We start from the raw sequence: 23,774 nt of genomic DNA, 5'->3' as shown, positions 1-23,774 counted from the left end.
AGTCGAGATGGAGGATTGCCTCATTGCCCGAAGATTTGATTTACTTAAGTATGTCGAACGACAGTCTCTGTGATATACCGCATCCTTTGCTATGAGGTCTTCATCTGATATTCTCCTCAGCATACTTGTATCTTTTCTTAATTCTGCTGACTCCCTTAGATTGGCGACTCTTGTAAATGTTTCTATTTTACAGAGTTTTTTGTCCTGCTTGTGTTTTTTTTTCAAACAAATGATGCAGCACGACCAATCTGTGGCTGGTACACTCGATCTTGTTGTTACGGTAGTACTGGAATGTGGCATGGCCTGCTCCGCATTGTCTTTCGAAAAGCACCGTACATCTCTAATATGGGCCAAATTCGATTTACTTGTATATCTCTGAAAGCAGCTTCTGTGATACATTATTTGTGGCACGTCTTCTAAACCGTCAAACTCATCTGTCAACATTCGATGCAGATCATCAGCCCTCGCCAATGATGCAGACAACACAGAACGTCTGCTACTCAGTACGCCGCGCGCGTGGTATGCGTCTATGCATACAACGCGGGGGCCGCTATGTATCAAACGCACATAACTGTGCTAGTCACCTATGCGAATTCTGGTGGAATTAGCAAAATTTTTTTTGCTATTGTACTCAATTTGTACGCCGAGTCAGTAAGACTCAGCTTTCTCCCACGGGGCATGACCGATCACCCATGCTAGTGGTACTGTGGCGAACAGTAGCGTACGCGTAGACTCGTACTCCATAGCTTAGTTGACAATGGCCCCAGTGCAGAACGTTCGATGTTCGGAAGCTGAATCTAGTGGGCCACCGGAATTCAAACTTTTACTTTTTTGACGACATGTTTTTATCGATATCTCGCGATACGCGCGCAGTCGCCACGTCAAGTATCGACTGTTGGCATTAAAAAATGTTCTTTAAAAATGTTACAAGAGGGAGTGCCACTGCCTTAAGCTTACGCTGCCCTGCAAGTTTGATTCAGAGCGAGAATTTACGGAATTTTTTGTGCGATGAAGGAAATTTATCGTTACTAGTCGAATGACTTTATGCTTGTGCCTCCTATGTCGCTTTCCTGAAGATTCTACTGTACTCATTTATTCAGTTGAACTTACGATGATGTGTAGGTTTCGGTTTTATCGCCAACCGGGATCGCCAGGTACGACGTCCACATTGAGCCTACACGACTCGACTGGAGCCGCGACGTTACTGAGCCATTAAAATAAAACGATTGATGGTATCTCCATTCGATTCTCGGGAAAAGCTATAGTTTTAGCATATTAAATATGCCTTCTATGTTTCCATGTCTGGATTTATCGGGTCACCTTTTGGTAAAAATGTCGTAAGAGCCAGCACGACATCGATCACAATAAATCTGTCTCTGTCGCGATGCCTGCATGTATGAACGGTACCATGCATGAGAAAAGTTCCGGTTGATGACAGGGGTAATTCGGATTTCTTATCCGTTCTGTTCTACGTCACACAACTGGCGATTCGGGCCAGTTCATGTGATAAGGATTATAACAATACTTGTGTCAAGAAATATCAGCACGGTATCGGCAACATGGTCAAACTCGTTTATACATTAACCAGTAACTTATCCCTCATGTACTACCCATATTCTATTGTATTTCAACCACTTGTAGTATTGAGATGCTTTTATTATTTTAATTTAATCATGACGTGGATTTGAAACAAAAGAATTGTAGTATGCCACACACGGCCATGTGATAATTTGTACTTTGCATCTTTTGTAATGTTGGTAGAAATCAAAGTATTGTATGTCATCATATTATTTTCTTTATTTTGTCGGCGTGCGGCATAGCCTAATGGACACACACTAACTCGGACACCGACTCACACAGCCACACACTCACAGGCTTAACCATAGACAGATGTATCAGTGGCTTGGCCGTTAGGCCTAGCCATAGGTCCGTATTCAATAAACAAGTTCAAGTTCTACATCATCACTCGTCGTCAGTTCAAACGTCTTTCTATGATACGACAATGCGTTCGCAGATTTCATTATTCAGATAAACTAGTAAAATCAAGATGAAGAATAAATTTCAAGCAAATTCAACTAGGTCTGGTGGACTTGATTGACTAGACAAAAATTGAATGTGTGTAAATTTATTATTTTCTCAGAACCTGGCTTCGCCCTTTGTTGGGACAATGTTCAGAAAATGGCAACAGCGAGGCACCAATTGAAAAATATGAAGAACAAAATGATGCTTTGGGCTCTCTCGTATGGAGTTAGGAACAGGGTTTCTGCTAGACATCTGGAACAACAGAGCGGTACGATCAAAGCGACCCATCTTCCCTTGTCTACTTTTCTTCCGACAACGAAGGACTGGGATGCCCTATGGAACAGAATGACAATTATTGTCAAGCGCATTATGGTGAAGAGATTTGACTCCTTCTCAGATACTAAGAAGGCTGTTACATGGCACATTCCCCGTAAGTATTCTAAGAAATCTAAACAGAAAAGTCAGGTGGTGAGTAACCATTCACAACTATTTTTTCCAACCCGAGCCATGACCGATAGAGCGATATAAGAGTGATAAAATACCTCGAGGATCATGCTAATACTTGTAACTTTACCAAATCGGTGTTTAAAATTCGAGAGATTAGTCATATTTAGTATTGTGCGGACTCAAACTCAGAGTCCGTTTCAGTCCAGACACAATTTCCTGCTAGGCGTTGTCAGGTGTAAGGTCTGAATATGACCATAATGTTAACACTGAGACCTGTGATGAATCATTTAATTCATGTACAGCGATTTCAGGTGAATATGGGAGTCCTTAAGGAAAACCCATCCTCTGGGAAGGGTGTAATCGAAATCATGAGGCGACTCAGCTCATATGTGCCACTGAAAGATAGACGTGAACCATGTCGATATTATGCCACAGGGATCAGCTATCTGTGGAAAGAATGTTAGATTGCCAGACATCAATGGCAGCCAGTGAGAATTCAATTGACAGATTACTTTGCCTCGTACCACGACCACAAGAGTTTCACAATCAATGTGTGATGATGCAGGTAATAAATGGTTGTTCCAAAACGCATGTATTTGTACTTATTTTGTAATAGTAAATGTATCATTGATTTCAACTATAAATAATCTTATTAGAATAAAAATTGACACAAAGAGGACACTATCATGCCACTCTGCCATTGATTGCAATATAGCGCTCCAGTCATTTTCCTTGCAAATAAGACAAAGTAGGATAATAGCTTTTACATGATGATGTTTCCTATAACAAAACAATCAAAATATTTATCATCGGAAACATCATCAGATAGCAGCTGTATATTAATACTTAAGATAAAACAGCTTTCACAAAAATATTGACAATAAATATACTTTACATTTAATATGAAGGAAACCATGAACAGCTTATTCTGTGGGAAAAGCGTCGCAGATCCAGGAACTCTTTTCACATCAAGATGCGATTTTGTCACCGTTCGGTGAAGAAAAAAGTAACCGATGCCGTGAATCACGTCGTAGATTTTTTGAATTTCAACACGGAGGAAATGGTTTGCCTCCTTCCCATAAAGTTTTGCGGGTTGCAGAGTTTGAGTGATCCGCTACCAGGAGACGACAACATACAGCCCGCGGATCTACTGGAAGACACGGCAAGACGTATCGTCAATTATATTTGGCCTCATATGGACGATATCTATGACTTGGAGCTGCCAGAGGATTCACTTTCAGACAATAATGCCATGGAGTCTGAATATTGCTTTTGCAAAGGAGAAGGTAACATCTTGTGTTTCATTTCGTTTAACTTAAAATTTGATGTCACTTTGCTGTATCATAGTATTCCTTTGTTGGTTATCTGTGTACATCATTCTAACGTTCAGAAACTAGGTAGTGAATATATATATGTACATATAAAACCATAAAATACTACTTATTCTATAGATATTTCAAGACGTTTCTTTCATGTGAGTTGGCGCTTGAAATTTTGATACATAGCTATCCTCGGTGGAGCTGTTTAACTATAGTAAATAAACACAGTATCTGACTATTGTTGTACATGTATACTTTCAGAAGGGATGATATCTGGATAGAATGTTCGGCCGGGGTTGAATGTCTTAATGGCATTTGGTTTCACATAGAGTGCGTTAATATTCAGCCAGGTGATGTACCTCATGATGAGTGGTATTGTAGCCAGACATGTGGTAGGAAGTCGCCGTATTGCTGTAAAGATGCCAGGAGCGTGCAACTCATCGGATGTGACAATCGTAGACACTATAAAAGTGGAGAATGGTTCCACTTAGACTGCGTCGGTCTTGAGGAGATTCCTAGTAAGTGTATTTTGGACAGTAGCATTTATATCTTATGTGATTGTAAATGCACAATGAGACAGAGGTAAACATTGTTTATGTTTCATGACAAGATATCTGTTGAACACACAGCCAAACAACTACACCCGGCGCAGTATTTTGCTTGATTCATAAATCTGCAATCTTTGGTGTTGTTGTTTTATTTTTTACCTGCTCCCTCAATCGAATTAAATTAAAAAACAAACATTTAAATGTCCTTGTTCTACTAAAAAGGAATTTAATGAGGACATAATTGGATCAGCACACGGAGTATTACGGAATGTTCTAAATTAAAATGCGCGTGCATAGGTCAACGATTTTTCAAATATTTATCCTGAAAGCATGCACATTGCATGTTTTGTTGAAAAACCTTGATATTAGGTGTTTCAAAAGGCTTGAGGTAGTAAAACAAGAAATTTCAGTTATTACACGAAACAAAATTCGTGGAAAGTCATTAAAAGTTAGTTACAGCTAGTGTCCCTTTAATAGATGGCAATCAACCTGGAAAGAATAGCATTGACCGCTTCAGTTGTTCAGAGTGATACAATCGAAAGCATATAATGATCAATTTCAGAGGGAAAATGGTATTGCAGCGAATCTAAATTGACATCCCCTTATAAGAATGACAAACAGGTAGACTACCTTTGTAATTATTCCTGCGCAGTAACACACAGAGGATTGCTGCTTATGGTGGAGAAGGACGTGGAGAGAGAATGCCGGCTTGGCAATGATTTCCCATTAGAAATTTGACATGCTGAACATTGGGGTCAACAACCACTACAAGTACCTGACATTAGGTCATAGATTACTGGCCAGTAAGTGTCAGTATTATTTTCCTCTCCGATTTTCTTACTCTTTCATTTACACAGAAAGTTTACCATACCTTCATGTTCATTTTTATAAGGTGTCAACGAATACTTACCAGGAAGACTAGCACACAAGATGGTTTGACATGCTTACTGCAAATATGCAGGGCGGTGAGGGTCATAACATTGCCCTAGACCTCGTCAATGAGTTTTTGAAAAACGATTTCAAAGGTTAGTATGTAGAGATTATGACACATGTAACTGCATAATCTCAGTAGCTAATAATAATTAATATAATTAATATAATATAATATAATATAAGTATTAAATAGAAATAATTACGCGAATAATTTTGGGTTGAAAAGACCAAATATATCGATTTCACTGCCCCATGTTTCCATGGTAACCATTTTAGGGGTTGAAAATTTCAGTTTTTCTAATATCCCATCAAAAGTTACTTTGATTGTTATGAAAATTATCTAGTGGGGGAGTTCGGGTCAGAGAACACAAATACCAGACTTATTTTAATGTTTCAAGTTGCCATGGTAACACGTTTGGGATTGAAAATGTTACTTTTTCCCTCATTCCTAAAAAAGAACTATTGATTGATATAAAAATTGATCATAAGGGTTTTTCTGGTTAGCAAACCAAAAAAAATCACACGCATTTTACTGTGAGATGTTTCCATGGCAACCATTCAGGAGTAAAAATTACCAGCTATTCAAAGATTCCACCTAAAATCCAGCAATCAACAGAATGTGTTATATAAAAGGGATATTTTGGGTTAGAAAGACCAAATATCCAGTGTAAAAATCCAGTAATCAACAGAAATATTATACCAAAGGATTATTTTGGGTTAGAAAGACAAAACATGATATCCATTTTTACTGCCCTGTGTTTCCATAGTAACCTATTTGCATTTTAAAATTTCAATTTTTTCCAAATTCCATTAAAAGTAATCCCAGTTACTATGCAAATGATCTCCTAAGTGTATTTAACACAGCATGAACTCCATGTTCATTTTGTTTTATGTTGCCATGGTAACCATTTTGGTAACCACAGTTGCTTTTATTTAAAACATAATTCACTGTTTTTTATTTATTTTATTGATTTCTAAGTAACAAATCTTAACATGTGTTGTATAATAATGATAATTATTGTAATTTCTGTGCCTTTATTTTAGGAAGAATAATATAAGGTTATTCCCAAAATACCGGAGCAGAGGTATTGTCCAAGACACGTAGCATCGAGGACAATACTGAAGCGTATGATGTACAAGGACATCGTGCAGCAGAGGTATTGTCCAAGACACGTAGCATCGAGGACAATACTGAAGCGTATGATGTACAAGGACATAAATCCCGATATTTTGGGAATAACCTCATTATTATACACCTTTTTAGTCTAATTTTATCTCGAAAAAGTCAAAATTAAAGCTTTTGGGGGGATGCCCGTCCCGCACTGCACTGAGCAATCGCGAGCAAACTGCGAACGCATTCAGCGCATCTGCTAAGCGCACAGAACAAAATTTCAAACCTGCGCAGCGCAGTGTACGTGTTAAAAATTGTAGGTCGGCAGCATAATTTCACCCGAATTCACAGGCTTTGGATTCACCACTACTAACGTTGTGAAGTACCAAATGTTTAGAAGGATATGTTTTTTAAAAACTTAAAATCATCTCTCCTTTTTCCCCACATTGACGTAATGGTGTTTTGAGGTCAAAGGTCAAATAGCGTCCAATAACACCGAAAGTTATTGTACTCCCACTCCGCGTCAAAGTTATTGGACTCTGCGTCCTCTGATACCGAAATTTACTGTATGAAGAAACTCTATAGATTGCAGACGCAGGTGTATAATAATAAAGATAATGTATTGGGGCCATTCTGGTCAAAATTATGTTTTCCGTTACTTTTTCAAGCATTTTTAATTTTGTTTCATGCAGTCATCCCAAATAAGTATTATATAGTATATTACTAACTTATTATGCATTCATCGAATTAAGTTTATGCCTTCAAATTAATTTTATGTGCTAGAATTAATTCTATTAGTATTCCAATTTAATTTTGTGAACCCAATTACCCTTAGCACCCGATGTACCATTATTGCAATTTTTATTTAAAACATAATTCACTGGTACTTATTTATTGTATGGATTTATAATTAACGACGTATCAATATTCATTTTAAAATAATTTATTTTGATTTCTTTGGCTCATTCCAGGAAGAATAATGAAGACAAATTATTTCTGATTGTTTAACTAATGTAAAATTATGACCATGTAGTGGTGCATTATTTTTTGTGTGACCTGACGTGACTCAATAAACTCTATGATTAGCTAGATCCCTTTCCATGGTAGCAACGGCTAAATTTGAACATGGTGCCTGTATACGTTTAAACACTTTTTTTTAAACGCAGCAGGCCAAGACAAGGGGGAAATATTACAAGTTAAATGTTTCACGTTTAATACTGTCCTACTTGACATAGTATAGGTATCTAATTAGAATTAAACTAACCACAAACTCGAACTTAACTCTCAATGAATTTTGCCCCATTTCTCACTTGTGCGAACGTCGTAGCAAACACTTATTGCAACAATTTACCCTAAATATAAAAAATCGGCTGTCAATTAAACTGCGGTTGCTAACCAACCGGAGGTAAACAGTGAGACTAAACGTGCCCAGAAATACGAGCGCAATAGACTTATCGTTTTGGCGTGTGCCAACTCACTTATAGAAACTAAGAAAACCGCAAATACTAGTAGTTTTGGCATGTGCCGGCTAATCGGCTAACAAAAAACAGGAAACCGCAAAACCGCAAAAAGTGACAAAGAAATCTAAATAGCTATTCATAATTCATATAAACTAGTAAAATCAAGATGAACAATAAATTTCAAGCAAATTCAACTAGGTCTGGTGGACTTGATTGACTAGACAAAAATTGAATGTGTGTAAATTTATTATTTTCTCAGAACCTGGCTTCGCCCTTTGCTGGGACAATGTTCAGAAAATGGCAACAGCGAGGCACCAATTGAAAAATATGAAGATCAAAATGATGCTTTGGGCTCTCTCGTATGGAGTTAGGAACAGGGTTTCTGCTAGACATCTGGAACAACAGAGCGGTACGATCAAAGCGACCCATCTTCCCTTGTCTACTTTTCTTCCGACAACGAAGGACTGGGATGCCCTATGGAACAGAATGACAATTATTGTCAAGCGCATTATGGTGAAGAGATTTGACTGCTTCTCAGATACTAAGAAGGCTGTTACATGGCACATTCCCCGTAAGTATTCTAAGAAATCTAAACAGAAAAGTCAAGTGGTGAGTAACCATTCACAACTATTTTTTCCAACCCGAGCCATGACCGATAGAGCGATATAAGAGTGATAAAATACCTCGAGGATCATGCTAATACTTGTAACTTTACCAAATCGGTGTTTAAAATTCGAGAGATTAGTCATATTTAGTATTGTGCGGACTCAAACTCAGAGTCCGTTTTCAGTCCAGACACAATTTCCTGCTGACGTTGTCAGGTGTAAGGTCTGAATATGACCATAATGTTAACACTGAGACCTGTGATGAATCATTTAATTGATGTACAGCGATTTCAGGTGAATATGGGAGTCCTTAAGGAAAACCCATCCTCTGGGAAGGGTGTAATCGAAATCATGAGGCGACTCAGCTCATATGTGCCACTGAAAGATAGACGTGAACCATGTCGATATTATGCCACAGGGATCAGCTATCTGTGGAAAGAATGTTAGATTGCCAGACATCAATGGCAGCCAGTGAGAATTCAATTGACAGATTACTTTGCCTCGTACCACGACCACAAGAGATTCACAATCAATGTGTGATGCTGCAGGTTATAAATGGTTGTTCAAACACACATGTATTTTTACTTATTTTGTAATAGTAAATGTATAATTGATTTCAACTATCAATAATCTTATTAGAATAAAAATTGACACAAAGAGGACACTATCATGCCACTCTGCCATTGATTGCAATATAGCGCTCCAGTCATTTTCCTTGCAAATAAGACAAAGTAGGATAATAGCTTTTACCTGATGATGTTTCCTATAATAAAACAATCAAAAATATTTATTATAGGAAACATCATCAGATAGCAGCTGTATATTAATTACTTAAGATAAAACAGGTTTAACAAAAATATTGACAATAAATATACTTTACATTTAATATGAAGGACACCATGAACAGCTTATTCTGTGGGAAAAGCGTCGCAGATTCAGGAACTCTTTTTCACATCAAAGTGCGATTTTGTCACCGTTCGGTGAAGAAAAAAGTAACCGATGCCGTGAATCACGTCGTAGATTTTTTGAATTTCAACACGGAGGAAATGGTTTGCCTCCTTCCCATAAAGTTTTGCGGGTTGCAGAGTTTGAGTGATCCGCTACCAGGAGACGACAACATACAGCCCGCGGATCTACTGGAAGACACGGCAAGACGTATCGTCAATTATATTTGGCCTCATATGGACGATATCTATTACTTGGAGCTGCCAGAAGATTCACTTTCAGACAATAATGCCATGGAGTCTGAATATTGCTTTTGCAAAGGAGAAGGTAACATCTTGTGTTTCATTTCGTTTAACTTAAAATTTGATGTCACTTTGCTGTATCATAGTATTCCTTTGTTGGTTATCTGTGTACATCATTCTAACGTTCAGAAACTAGGTAGTGAATATATATATGTACATATACAACCATAAAATACTACTTATCTATAGATATTTCAAGACGTTCCTTTCATGTGATTTGGCGCTTAAAATTTTGATACATAGCTATCCTCAGTGGAGCTGTTTAACTATAGTAAATAAACACAGTATCTGACTATTGTTGTACATGTATACTTTCAGAAGGGATGATATCTGGATAGAATGTTCGGCCGGGGTTGAATGTCTTAATGGCATTTGGTTTCACATAGAGTGCGTTAATATTCAGCCAGGTGATGTACCTCATGATGAGTGGTATTGTAGCCAGACATGTGGTAGGAAGTCGCCGTATTGCTGTAAAGATGCCAGGAGCGTGCAACTCATCGGATGTGACAATCGTAGACACTATAAAAGTGGAGAATGGTTCCACTTAGACTGCGTCGGTCTTGAGGAGATTCCTAGTAAGTGTATTTTGGACAGTAGCATTTATATCTTATGTAATTGTAAATTGCACAATGAGACAGAGGTAAACATTGTTTATGTTTAATGACAAGATATCTGTTGAACACACAGCCAAACAACTACACCCGGCGCAGTATTTTGCTTGATTCCTAAATCAGCAATCTTTGGTTTTGTCGTTTTATTTTTTACCTGCTCCCTCAATCGAATTAAAATAAAAAACAAACATTTAAATGTCCTTGTTCTACTTAAAAAGAAATTTAATGAGGACATAATTGGATCAGCACACCGAGTAATACGGAACGTTCTAAATTAAAATGCGCGCGCATAGGTCAACGATTTTTTAAATATTAATCTTGAAAGCATGCACGTTGCACGTTTTGTTGAGGAAGCCGGATATATGTGTTTCAATAGGCTTGAGGGAGTAGAACAAGAAATTTCAATTATTACACGAAACAAAATCCGTGGAAAGTCATCAAAAGTTACAGCTACTGTCCCTTTAATAGATGCCAATCAACCTGGAAAGAATAGCACTGACCGCTTCAGTTGTTAAGAGTGATACAAACGAAAGCATATAATGATCAATTTCAGAGGGAAAATGGTATTGCAGCGAATCTAAATCGACAACCCCTTATAAGAATGAGGAAGAGAAAGACTACCTTTGTAATTATTCCTGCGCAGTAACACACAGAGGATTTCTGCTTATGGCGGAGAAGCCCAAGCCGAGTTTTTTAATCGTTATCAATTTTTACCGTAAATCGCTATGCCATACAGGTATTGAGCACGGTTTTACACCGTGATGATTTCTGAACTTTATAGGATATATATATATATATATATATATATATATATATATCTCGAAGTATACAGATGTCCTCGGAAATTACAGTGCTCAATGCAAAAGCAGAGCGTTATAAATAAATAAATAAATAAATAAATAAATAAATAAATAAATAAATAAATAAATAAATAAATAAATAAATAAATAAACAGATTACTTCAAGTACAAAGTAATGAAATCTATTACTTAAGTTTCATGCATCTTGCAATCCTCAGATAGAGTGAAAGGATTACTAGCTCGACACTCTTACATATATGATTGGGACGATTTTGATTTTGAGCAATAGCACGTCGGTATCATGAGTTGAACTTGGTGGTCTGTAAACAGACGCAAAACAACTACCCTTATGCACAGGGCACAGAAGTAAGTCCCCTGGGCTGGGGGTGGGGAGGGATGTTTTTTGTGCAACGGTTTACTTTATTTGATTTCATTAATTTTGACAGTGATATTTCAAACAAAGATTTCAACTTCAAACCGTCTGACTGCTTTCTATATTACACACAAGTCCTTATCTCCTCTCCAACTTGTGTATACACCACTGTAATTGCTCCGCAAACAACTGGCTAATCAGCTGTCCGTATCAGCGGATTAATTGCTTAAGTCAACAGCACAGCCGTCACACACGTAGTAAAATCCCTTTTTCAATTTCTAAAAACTCAAGCATAACATGCGGTGTTACAAGGGTTTGACAAGGGTGCAAGAATCTGCCATAAAATAGACCTATAGGCTACTTAGAAATGTCTTGATGATATCCTTAATTTTTGAATTATTTTGTCTTTCAAAGCATGTTACAGGATACATCTGTCAATATCCAAATAGAAGCTGCATTCCAAAATGAATAGCCATACCCTTAATTTGAACTAATGTATCACACAAACTTTTAAAAAACATTAGAAATCCGAAGTTCTGTAGCATTAATTTGCATTTCTTTGCATTAAGTAGTGAAAAATATAGAAATTTTTCCTATTGGGAAAATCGCTGGTCGCTGCGGACAAGAAAATAATGGAAAAATCATTCCATCATTAAGCTTAATATATTTTGAGTCTTCATGAATACTCTCTTAAATACATTCAAAATGACCAACAAATAACCCCATTTTAATATGTAAAATCCAAAATTTTCTGTATCTCGAGGGGACACCCTTCCTTACCATCCCCAAAATAGCTGGATTAATTGTGTCGTTTCATTATACAACTACCGCTATCTTAGTCACTTTATGGCACATACTTTTAGCCTACTACATAGACTGAACAAACTTAATCACTAACAGTGGTAGTGGTTTTCTCACAGATGGAGACCTCAGTGACTTCTTATTTGTCCCCATCAGTAATTCTGCTGTAGTAAAAGATCTTTCTATTTTCTTTCCAAATTTACAGCATTCTGAAGCAGGTGTTGTTTGTCTGTAGTTCCATGTTAACGTTGTGCTGCTTGACATCAACAGATTAGCGATGAATTTCGGACAGGGTTAATGAATAAACGTTTGCGAAGTCACTGGCAAGGACGCCACAAGACATCGGAATGGAAAGTCACATTTTCAGCAATGACGAAGCAATTTGACGTTAGAAATTATTGCATATTTATACCTTTCAACCATCGACGATGTGACAAGTTTTGATGCAATCAGTTTCCCCAAATGAGCGCCAGAGCACTTTTGTTAATGGTTTAGTCTTGGAGATTGTCGTTGTGATTAGCTGTCACATATCAACCTCTGCCCTACTTTGCAGACTCTTCGTTACATCAAGATGACCTCAAAAAAGGGAAACGATTGAGAGTCCATCTGTTCACGCTCTTCAAAATGTTTTTCTATAAACATTGAACTTGAACTTGTTTACTTCCTCCTGGTATATGCCCCCTTTCCATCCGCCATGCGTGCACGGGATTGACCGATACGGTCAACTTGAAGTTGAAAAAATAATCAAATTTAGTTTGTATTCCATGGGAGTCTGCCAGTTTTTTTATGTCTACAAAAATAACCCGACGTCCCCCCTCCCTAGGTGGTCAGGGTTAGGGTTAGGGCCTTATATCTTGGTTCTGATTTGCATCCGGTGAAGTTGTCGAAAGACGGCGGCCAGAGACAACAACGGAGGCGATACCGCGGCACGTCGCCTTTGCTCAAGACATATGGGTTGCGAGGCATAAATATTTTATTGCCAATAACATGCCATAATGGGGTAGGGTAGGTTGGTCAGGAACTTATTAAATTTTTCATTTTTATTTTTGCTGTGTTTCTGAAAAGAAGCAAATTTGGCAAAATCATGGATGCCCTTTGAAAATACAATTAAAAGGCGACGATTTTGGGGTGGGGGCTGTTGAATAGGGCAAGTCGGGTCACATCCGTTTGGCGTTCCCAATGTAGTATACGTTACTCTACCCTGAACACTGCAAGCGCCTGTGGTTCGGGTTACCGGAAACATTTTTTTTATTTGGCCTGAAGATATTGTTAGCTCGACTTAGGGACGGACCATTAGATCTTGGGAGGGGGGGTGGTCAAAAACAGAAAAAAAAATTTTCAGAGCAGAAAGTTAGGAAAAAAAAAATCAATTCAAACAAGTTTGCAAAATAAAAAAAAATAAATAAGAAGACAAAGGCGTAAAAAAAAATCTGCAAAAGTCTTTAAAATTTTGAATTTTTTTTAGATTCTACCGACAGTAAGCAACTTTCTGTATTTTTAATACATCCTCCCGGCACATTTTAATTTTGATTTATACATTTAGAGTGACTGTATCCCTTATACAGGAAGTTGTGATTATCTTATCTTTTCAGGATTTTTGTATTCTGATCCCTTGAAATTATGAAATTATAGAGCCTGTTCTCTACTTGTTCCTGCGTACAAACCAAGCAGGTACACTAGGTAAAACATTGAAACTATGGTATGGTTGTCAAGACAGAAAGTTGTATTTGCCTTTTAAGATCAAGGTAAACAGATGCAGGCCACATCAGTTTCATTTTTTTCACAGCATTTTATTACAATGATGAATGCAAGAATGGTGAACAAGTAGAAACACGTCAATAATGATAAAACAACATATCAAGTCATTATGTATTATTTTGCTTTTAAAAAGGCATTTTCAATTCTTTTTTCTCAAAAAACAGCCTCAATAACAACAGCAACACATGTTTTAACATTCAACAAAACACTACGTAGAATGCCATCTATCCAACAAATCCCAACACAAAAACACATAAAAGGGTTGAACTTTGAAAGTTTCTCAAAGCAAATACTGAATAAATCTGCATGGTTAATTGTTTTTGTGTAGCAAATTTCAAAGAAATTGGACAAGCCCTTTCAGAGAATACAGATTTTTTGACCATATATGGCATAAATTGCCCAAAAGACAAATATTGAAATTTCAACACATCTATACACATCCAATCAATTTGGACATGCTGCTACAGAGAAATAGATGTTTTGATCAAAAAAGGGCAACAATTGCTCTAAAAACACAAATATGCAAATTTCACTATATTATTTAGCTTATTTTAGCTTTTCAGCTTGTCAAAATCAATTGTAAATCATGAGATATGCATGATGTTTGGTGGGGTGAATGTAGGCATTTCCCCACGCAGTAGAAAGGGAAGCCAGGAAACCAAAATAGTCAATTTTCAAAACTATAGGAAGCTACTGAGGAGCAAGAAGACCATGTTTCAGAGGAAGATGTGTAATCCGAAAAAAATGCTCCCAAAGTGCCACCAAATAACACCATTTTAATCTCTATTTTTCAAAAGCTCCAACGGGTCCCCCTCCTGACCTCCCCCCGGCAAAAATACTCCCCAAGTGCCACCAAATAACACTATTTTAATCTCTATTTTTCAAAAGCTCCAACGGCAGGAGGGGACACCCCCTCCTGACCTCCCCCGGCAAAAATACTCCCCAAGTGCCACCAAATAACACCATTTTAATCTCTATTTTTCAAAAGCTCCAACGGCAGGAGGGGGACACCCCCTCCTGACCTCCCCCGGCAAAAATACTCCCCAAGTGCCACCAAATAACACCATTTTAATCTCTATTTTTCAAAAGCCCCAACAGCAGCAGGGGGACACCCCTCTCCTGACCTCTTCCAGTGACCGCTTGCGTGGCCGCTTGTGGTGCTTGGCACCACATGTTTGCTGTCTTTATCTTCAGACAGTGACGAAAGAAAAAAAAATTTAAATCTGAAAATTTACTCTGAAAAAAAAATTTGCACAGCTAATCTCAATTGGAAAAAAAAATTTTCAGAATTTACAATAGTAAAAAATTTTCACAATTTCATTGTGACCACCCCCCCCCCCTCCCAAGGTCTAGACGTCAACAACAGATCTAGCAGTCCAAAGGTTACATGCGCATGCGTGAGTGTAGATAAGCTATTTCACCTGACCTTCCGCAACGTCATCTTTCCCGGTATCAGCTATGGATCAGATGAAAGCAAAGTCCGTGTTGATCACAGGAACAGATAGAGGCATCGGCCTCGAAATGGTGAAACAGTTTCTGAGCCTGCCTAATCCACCAGTCCACCTATTTGCATGCGGACTGTCCCCTGAGACATCAGCTGTGAGTGTACAGTGTAAAGCTTGTTGGGGTCCATTTCTGGTATGAAAAGGGGACGGGTATGAGTATTAATTGGTCAGCCATGTGCCCACAAACGCTGTCAAGGTCATAGGATTACGAGTGCATAGAAAGGGCATTGGAGTAGAATGGCATTACCTTGCGAATCCAATTTAGACCTTGTTTAACTTACAACGGTCGACTTAACTGCGACTGTGTATTTTAAGGCTAACGAAAGGGAACTGAAATGAAAGCCTTGACCTAATTTCGGATCAAAGTTACAAAGGTCGCCAAAAGTCGGAGTCGTCGAAATTAAAAGGGATCGAGGTGGTATGAAACCAGGATAGGGTTAGTACCACCGTGTCGCCAAATTGCTCAAACATAATAAACATTGTAGATGGCGATAAATTTACCGTCACTACTTTCACTTGGTTTATATCCCAGGTAGTTGTACACCAGATCAAGCGAGCAAATGACGAAACTACTTCTGCGTCGTCGTCTGCGACCAGCCAGATATCAGGATATAATAATGTAATGCCGATGTCATGAAAATGGCCAATGCACTTATCAAGCATATTAGGAGTGTTCTACAAGCAAACTTGTATGCTCAAAAACCGAATGTATCAATGTTATTGTTTGTCTTAAAACCTACACGACATACATATCATCAGGCCAAAATAATTATCTGAATGAGCCTGAATTTTGCTGGCATTTCAATCCTCCATTTTGAATGGATTGATTGCTTTCAGGTAGTCTTCAACGAGAGAGGGCATTTTTCGTTTAATTGTGTCACATTCATTATGAAGGCTCAACTGTTTAAATGGTTTTCTCGCAGATTTTATTGCCGGCATACATGTGGCTACGGAAAGGCAGGTATCTATGGAGAGGTAGGCTGCGCGATGCGGGTCATCAAAATGTCAACCCCGCCACGGCGATCCGTGGAGGGGTTGACATTTTGATGACCCGCATAGACGCAGCCTACCTCGACGCTACAGATAGCTTGCCTTTCCACAGTGCTGGCATACATGTAGCTCGTTCAAACTTCCATCGTTACTTCCAAGATTCATTTATTGCTGTATTACTTACCGCATTTGCATTTCATTGAAATGATGTTTTCGTGCCGATTTGAAACAAAGGCTTTCTGAAATGCTTTATTTTCTAGCAGTCTGGTAGAGCTCTATTAGGTTTTGTGTTCATTGGCACAGTGAAATTACAAAGTCCGACCTATGTATAATTAGTGAACTTCGCTTTAATATCGACATAGAGCTTAGTCAGTGAGGTATGACAAATGTTTTCATGAGACAAGAACATGTAACTGCAAGAAAGTGGTGTTTTTACTTATTCACTGTGATATATATGTAATCTTTTAAAGGAATAAGGAAAATCAGAGTCCCGAACTAGGCGATTTGCAAATGTACTACACACCCTGTTTTCATGCACGTGCAAAATTTGCCCTCTAGGCCCTCATGCCGTTAATGTCTTTTTCCCAAGGCTTGTATAGTAAGCGTTAAAAACCTTGCAACACAAAATGTAGTCCGGTCTAATGCGAATTTCAAAAAGCACATCTCAATATTTACGGTAAATTTTGGGCCCAAAGGTAAATTTATGTACCGTAAGCTTACAACTCGGAGTCGGAAGTGTATAAAGAATATGAGCTGTATGGTCGTCATTTGCTAGTGTCCCGGTAATGACGAAGGCACTCACGCTTAAGGAGGGAGTGTCTCAAATTTCTTCATTCATTGGTATATTCAAGGTACCAAAGGTCGTTATTCATAACACAAGTTTACAATTAGAGCAATATGCCACATTTTTCTAAAGAAGGTTAAATATTCCAACTAGAATTTGAATTTGAGCTTTCTGTATCTATTTGAAGGAGTTACAGCGAGTCGGCAGGGAAAACCCAACAGTAACGGTGCTGAAGATGGGTAAGTACTGCAGTCGTCGTTGTAATTTGTTATGCTCGACCGCGGAGTGACGTCAGTAGGTGAAACGCATACGAGCGAGGTGAATGAGAGATCAGAGTACGATACAGAAGAGCGAATGATACAGAAACTGGGTGGAAAAAAGCAGAACTAAAGTTATGTCATTTAAGTATATTGAAACTTTGAATATTGTTTTGGTGGTTGAAAAATCCGAACCCCTTCACGGTGCTGTGACGCGAAAATGACGTAAAAAACCGCAAGTACCCGGATGACCCGCGGTCGAGAATATATTGGTAAATTTGCTTTTTGCAAAATAATGAAAACGCATCATTACAGAACGAAGAAAATTTACTTACGGAAGGTAATAAATAGGGAAGGGAATATATTCGACCTCGCATGGTGTACCGCTGGGAATTGCGCATGCGCATCTGTACCCTTTTGGTCTCATATCGTGTATGTAACACAACACAACACAGCACAACATAGCAATTCAGCATAAGATAAGATATGATAAGATAACATAACGTAACATAAGATAAGAAAACATAATATAGCATAACATAGCAAATAACACAACGTGCTGTATATTTAGGTCAAAATAATTGGAAAAACGCACAAGGCTAGGGAATAAAACTTGTAGTTTTTGTAGGTTTTGAAAACATTCATCATGCCTGATGGAAAACAACTACATTTTCTTCTTCTTCTTCAACTTCGTTGAAATATCGAGCATTAGCATTATAAACAGAACGCATTTTGTCTAATATATGCTGTTATTGTTGATAAACGGAATCCAGTCCGGACTAATATTCAGTTTCAACAATCACATGAACCAGCATTAACATACACTATGATATAGGGGCAACGCGTGGAGATAAGCTCCAGATAGTGTTGCTTTCGCCGACTTTTTCAATTACAAAATCAAATCTATGCAGACAGGATTACATCTGAAATACTGTCGTATGCATCATTTACAATAATCTAATGTGCTGTTTACAAAACACGGGGTCGTTGCACAGTGCTGTTACTGCCAAAGAATGGCAGAGTACAACACTTCATATCTTTCTTTCTACAGATGTCAGTGATGTCTCCAGCATTGACAGCGCCGCCGTAAAGGTAGAGGAAATCCTGTTGGAGAGTGGACTAAATCTGCTAATCAATGTTGCTGGCATTGATTACAACGAAGGATCCATTGACGATGTTACCGTACAAACCATGAGACATCATTTTGAAGTGAACTGCATCGGTCCAGTCATGGTTATCAAGGTCACTACGTCTACACCTGTTTTCTCCTATTTTGATTTTTGTTCATAAATGCGTGCTGTACATACATGCATGCATGCATGCATGCATACATACATACATACATACATACATACATACATACATACATACATACATACATACATACATACATACATACATACATACATACATACATACATACATACATACATACATACATACATTACATTACATTACATTACATTACATTACATTACATTACATTACATTACATTGCATGTCTGTTCAAGGTACAACATTCTGAGAGAAAGTTTACCTCTGGCTTCCTTGTATATTTTCAGAAATTTTTACCCTGTAATGTCTGTTCAAGGTACAACATTCTGAGAGAAAGTTTACCTCTGGCTTCCTTGTATATTTTCAGAAATTTTTACCCCTACTTCGAAAAGCAAGCCAATTTGGTCTCGGCGACACGATGAGTGCATCAAGGGCCGCTATCTTCAATTTTTCAAGTAAAGTTGGTTCCCTAGATGACAATAGAAGTGGCAGGAATTTAGGATACAGATGTTCTAAAGTAAGCATGCTGCTTTATTCACTCTTGCAGAATAGTGTTACTGTAAAGTCACCATTCACATTTTCACTAATTCAGCTGTTAAGAAATAATATTCAACTCTCTCGTCCATCTGATGAACATCACATCAGGAAAACTGAAATCTTCCGAAAATCCAGTGGTCACGCTTTTGTTCGACGAAATCCAAGTACGTCACGACACTGTATGCAGTCAAAGTTTTATATATCACATTGTTGATATCACACAAAACACTCTATTTCCCACCAACAATACAACGCCCACATGCATACTACATCACTTACAAATTTCCATGACGTACTCTGACGTTAATAATGATTCAGTATGTAGCCAATCAACGCAGACGTGACTTTTTATAGTGACATCATTAAGGTTGAGCTGCATGTTGCCAACACAGTTTTTTTTTCAAAGCAATATTTCTCATCAAAGATGAAAGGAAACTCCCTCATACTATATATTTTCAAAAAGCAGAGAATCTAAACTTTTGTTTGGTATCAATAGTTTACTAGAATATAGGAGTAAAAAAGCTAAATTTTGGTATTAATGATACAAATTAATTTAAGTCAAAAACTTGACACTATTTTCTGAAATGTAATATTTCACTTGAAAGAAGAGTATATGTAGAAAAAAAAGACTATTTTATTTTGCATTATCTATCCTCATTCTAAAATGGCAAGGGTTGAAAGACTGACACTCAAAAAAGTGATTAAATCATGATAAGCGAAATTACAATGCCTCTTATTCAAAATGTAAGAACTTTATTGCCAAACAAAATAGTCGTTTTGTTATGTAGTATTTAAAGAACATAATGTGAAAATTTCAGAAAATTTGACGTAGCCAGAGTGGAGTTAAATTATTGTGAAATTTTGAAATTTGGAGGAAAAAGAAGCCAGGAAATTGAATGATTTGCATACATTTGCATAAATTAACACTTCTTTTACTGCCTGACAAGCTAACAGGTGAACCCGACCAATATTTTAAACTTGGGTTAATAAATTAATTAAAATTGAACGATTATTTGCGAAAAGTGATTTTTGAGCACAATATGCAATGTAAGGTGCAGCGCCCCCTTAAGCTCGAAGATAACGCAACGAATTACAGCCCCGGCTTTGGCATCAGTCTATGGCAAAACTATCCATTATATTATCCACTATCTTGTTGCCTTTATAGATTTTTCCTCATTCTCATATATATATATATATAAGGATAAATAACGACATATATAGGACACAGTTACTTACAAACTGTGTGTCAAATACAATTGTGATTAAAGGGAAAATGCACTTCATAAGTCAAATAAGTTTTCTTCTCCTTACAATGATGTTGAAATACAAAGCATCACACTGTGTAAATGAGGGATGCTATCAACAACAACCTCAAAAACAGCGATCGACTTTGTCCCTTTGAATTGTTTTCAATCAATATGAATTATGTTGATATCACTGAACAACTCTACTATCATGCAAATCACGCCCATAGCGTAAATCTACCTTGACACGGCTCTTCCATGGCTGCAGCATCCAAATCGTGCACTTCTTTATGTGTTATGGCACAAGACCACTATATTTAATTTCCCATAGGCCACCATAGTAGCATTGAGTTCAATTTTCTTACTTTAAAACATTCAGCGGCACAAATACTCTTGACAGGAGTTAGCTCAATGCCAGCTTGACTACCGGTGAATTTTTCGTGTGGGCAAGTCCACGGAAATTTCGAGTTTGCGATCGATGAAAATCTCTCCCTCAGTGGCGTACTTGTTGAAATTCAGGCTCACTGATATGATTTACATGGGCCATATAACTCCTTATATTACCACAGAACGCTACAGCCATCATTCACAGCATTTTGATTCAAGCAGGCAAAAAATAGTTCAAATTAAAGTTCAAACCAAATAAGCATCCATGCAGGTGTCAAAACTTTAAGGCCCGAACTATTTTCACCCGAACCGGAAGTGAATTAGTTGTCTTGTTTCTTCTGTTTTGTCCTGATATCACACATATAAAATATTCGTTACATTCAACAGGTGGCTTTGAACATGGTGACCAAGAACTTGAGCATCGAGCTGAAGTCGGACAATATCTTGTCCGTATCGTTGCATCCAGGATGGGTAAAGACCATTATGGGAGGAAAGAATGCCCTAATATCACCGCAAGAAAGCGTTCAAGGTTTAATCACTGTCATGGCAACAAGACACAATGAACACAATGGATATTTTTACGATTACAAAGGAGAGCCGATACCCTGGTGAGACTGGCGTGGTCTCGCGAGTCGGTTCAAATGCAAATATGTAGACTAGAATATGAAAAATGATGCTGACGAGGTCTTCCTGGCATGAAAGGCATATTGTGCAGTGTATTTATGATTTGCCTGGTTACTTTTGAGATTTTAATTTCCAGTTCACGATATATAATCTTCGGTTGTGAACTGGTCAAATTTACGGATAAATGTCTTGTTCAAGTTTAAGAGACGAATGGATTAGAATTCTTCGAAGGTATATAGCTTGCCGTTAAGTGATTACAGTAGTAGTTCTGGATGTATTTTAGTTTGCAGATTTGCTGTAAGAATCTGTCAGTTTATTTTTCCTATTTAGCTTGAATATTTTCGAGAACAGACATTTCCCACAAACGCTAGTTAGCCAGAAACTTGCTGCTGAGAAAAGCCGAGCGACTGGGGCTAGTCTGAATGAGGGCGATATTGCTTCCAAGATATCTTTGATGAATTTTACTCAGTGTACTCAGTGTAAACGAATCCATCTCCTAGGGTTTAATCTAGTTTTTGACACTATGGAATTTTTAGAATCAATGATTATTGATGGTCATATTGCCTCTCCTGAGATCATTTAAACTGTAAACTTCCTACAAAGCAAGACAGGTACATATACAGCTTATAAAATACATTGAACCCATATGCTGATGGACTAACTGAAGAATTGATGTTATGAAATTTATCCTATATTCTATCATTTCTGTAACACTGATCTTTTTCTTGCATTTCTTTTCAGAGTTCAATTGCGAAACGTTTAATTAATTACCCCTCCTTATATTGAATACTAATTTGTACCAAAATATACTTTAGTATATGTTGTTCTTTTTATGCGCAGGTTTAAGTTTGGAGATATGATTGTGCGTGTAAGGGGAAGAAAATTGTGAAATGGACAAAATCTGGGTCAGTCAGGCGCGTTGAACAGACGTATTTTCCTTCGCCCAAAGAAATAATTGTACTTTAGCAGCGATCTCAATCATATTTATGAAAACAACTTTCATGATGCATGATGCAATGATGGGTTCTCACCTTGGTGAAGTTCGGGTAACTATAAATAGAAAGGTGTGATGGGGACGCTCAATTTGCACAATGTAGTTGAAGGTTGAACACGGAGACAAGCCCCAGATAATGTTGCTTTCGCTGGCTTTTTTCGTTGTTGGTGTTGTCAGTGTTTAAGCTGTTTAGAAGGACATGAATATTTTCAGCGGTGACATCCGACAACTTCTGGCCAGATAGTTACGCAATTCTGTCCAGAGTGATCTTAATATTATTTAAAAAAATCAGCATGTTATCAAAAATGTTGATAAAAATACTCTGCAGATTTCTTCCCATTCGTGACCATCCCCTCCTACAATCTAATGGTCGGCCGTACAGTCTCAGCCAATCACGATAAACAGATAAATATGATAAGTCACATTTCAAGATAGCCCACTCTTTAGAGTAGTCACAATACAGAAGGAAACAAGACAATGAATGCGCTATGCTGGAAACACCGGATAATTCCATTCTCCTGGTTATAAAATCAATGCAAGCTATTAACACAAAAGTATAATCACATTTGATGTGTTTTCACATTAATTCTCAATACTTCATTTTCGTCATCTATCAAACTGATTATTTGTCTAGAGAGGGCACAAACAGTCATACATTAACACAAATACTCCTATACTGTTCTGCCCTAGCGTCAGTGGCAGAGTTCACGAAGCGAAGTATGGATTGTATTGTAGCATGACTCCTGAGAGTAAAAGTACTATTGTCTTTTTGGCAAGACAATAACCATTGGATCTTTGAAAGGGAGGGACTCACAGCGGGAAAACTGCACAAAAAATTATACTGCTAACTACTTTCTTAAAAGCGTAAATTTTGTGAAAAAGTAGGCAAATTGTGCAAAATCGGCAAAAAAGTTTTCAAAATTCCGGAAGGCCAAAAGCATTGCATTTCAGTCTCGTCTCTTCGAGGATCTAATCGTTTGTCCCGTATATGCAACATATGACGTATCTTTCGTCAACACTTGAGCATGTATTGCTATTTCTTAAATTGAAAATGGTAACAAATAACATAAACAAATTACCATAATTAATATTCAAAGTCTGTAAGCCAACACTCTTTTGGACTCCGGACAGTCTTTGCGTCA

The 23,774-nt window shown here is 37.6% G+C and overlaps 1 protein-coding gene across 1 annotated transcript; it reads left to right on the top strand.

The window, feature by feature from the left end:
- The first annotated feature begins 15,411 nt into the window (after positions 1–15,411).
- Positions 15,412–22,447, top strand: LOC139118474 (C-signal-like). The gene is made up of 5 exons (XM_070681767.1): positions 15,412–15,634; positions 17,502–17,553; positions 18,623–18,813; positions 19,214–19,363; positions 21,402–22,447. Exons 1-5 carry the CDS (start codon positions 15,494–15,496, stop codon positions 21,624–21,626), a joined length of 759 nt encoding a protein of 252 aa, XP_070537868.1. The 5' UTR covers positions 15,412–15,493; the 3' UTR covers positions 21,627–22,447.
- The last annotated feature ends 1,327 nt before the right edge of the window (positions 22,448–23,774 follow it).

The sequence above is a fragment of the Ptychodera flava genome, chromosome 19 (assembly GCF_041260155.1).
Source record: "Ptychodera flava strain L36383 chromosome 19, AS_Pfla_20210202, whole genome shotgun sequence".
Classification (NCBI taxonomy): Eukaryota; Metazoa; Hemichordata; class Enteropneusta; family Ptychoderidae; genus Ptychodera; species Ptychodera flava.
The sequence above is the reverse complement of the archived record's forward strand: the minus strand, read 5'-3'. Positions and strand labels throughout refer to the sequence as shown.

Coding starts and splice junctions, on each gene's coding strand:
- LOC139118474 (XM_070681767.1), top strand. CDS start 15,494: ATGGATCAGATGAAAGCAAAGTCCGTGTTGATCACAGGAACAGATAGA. Junction 17,554..18,622: donor AGTAACGGTGCTGAAGATGG/GTAAGTACTGCA, acceptor TTCTTTCTACAG/ATGTCAGTGATGTCTCCAGC. Junction 19,364..21,401: donor TAGGATACAGATGTTCTAAA/GTAAGCATGCTG, acceptor TACATTCAACAG/GTGGCTTTGAACATGGTGAC.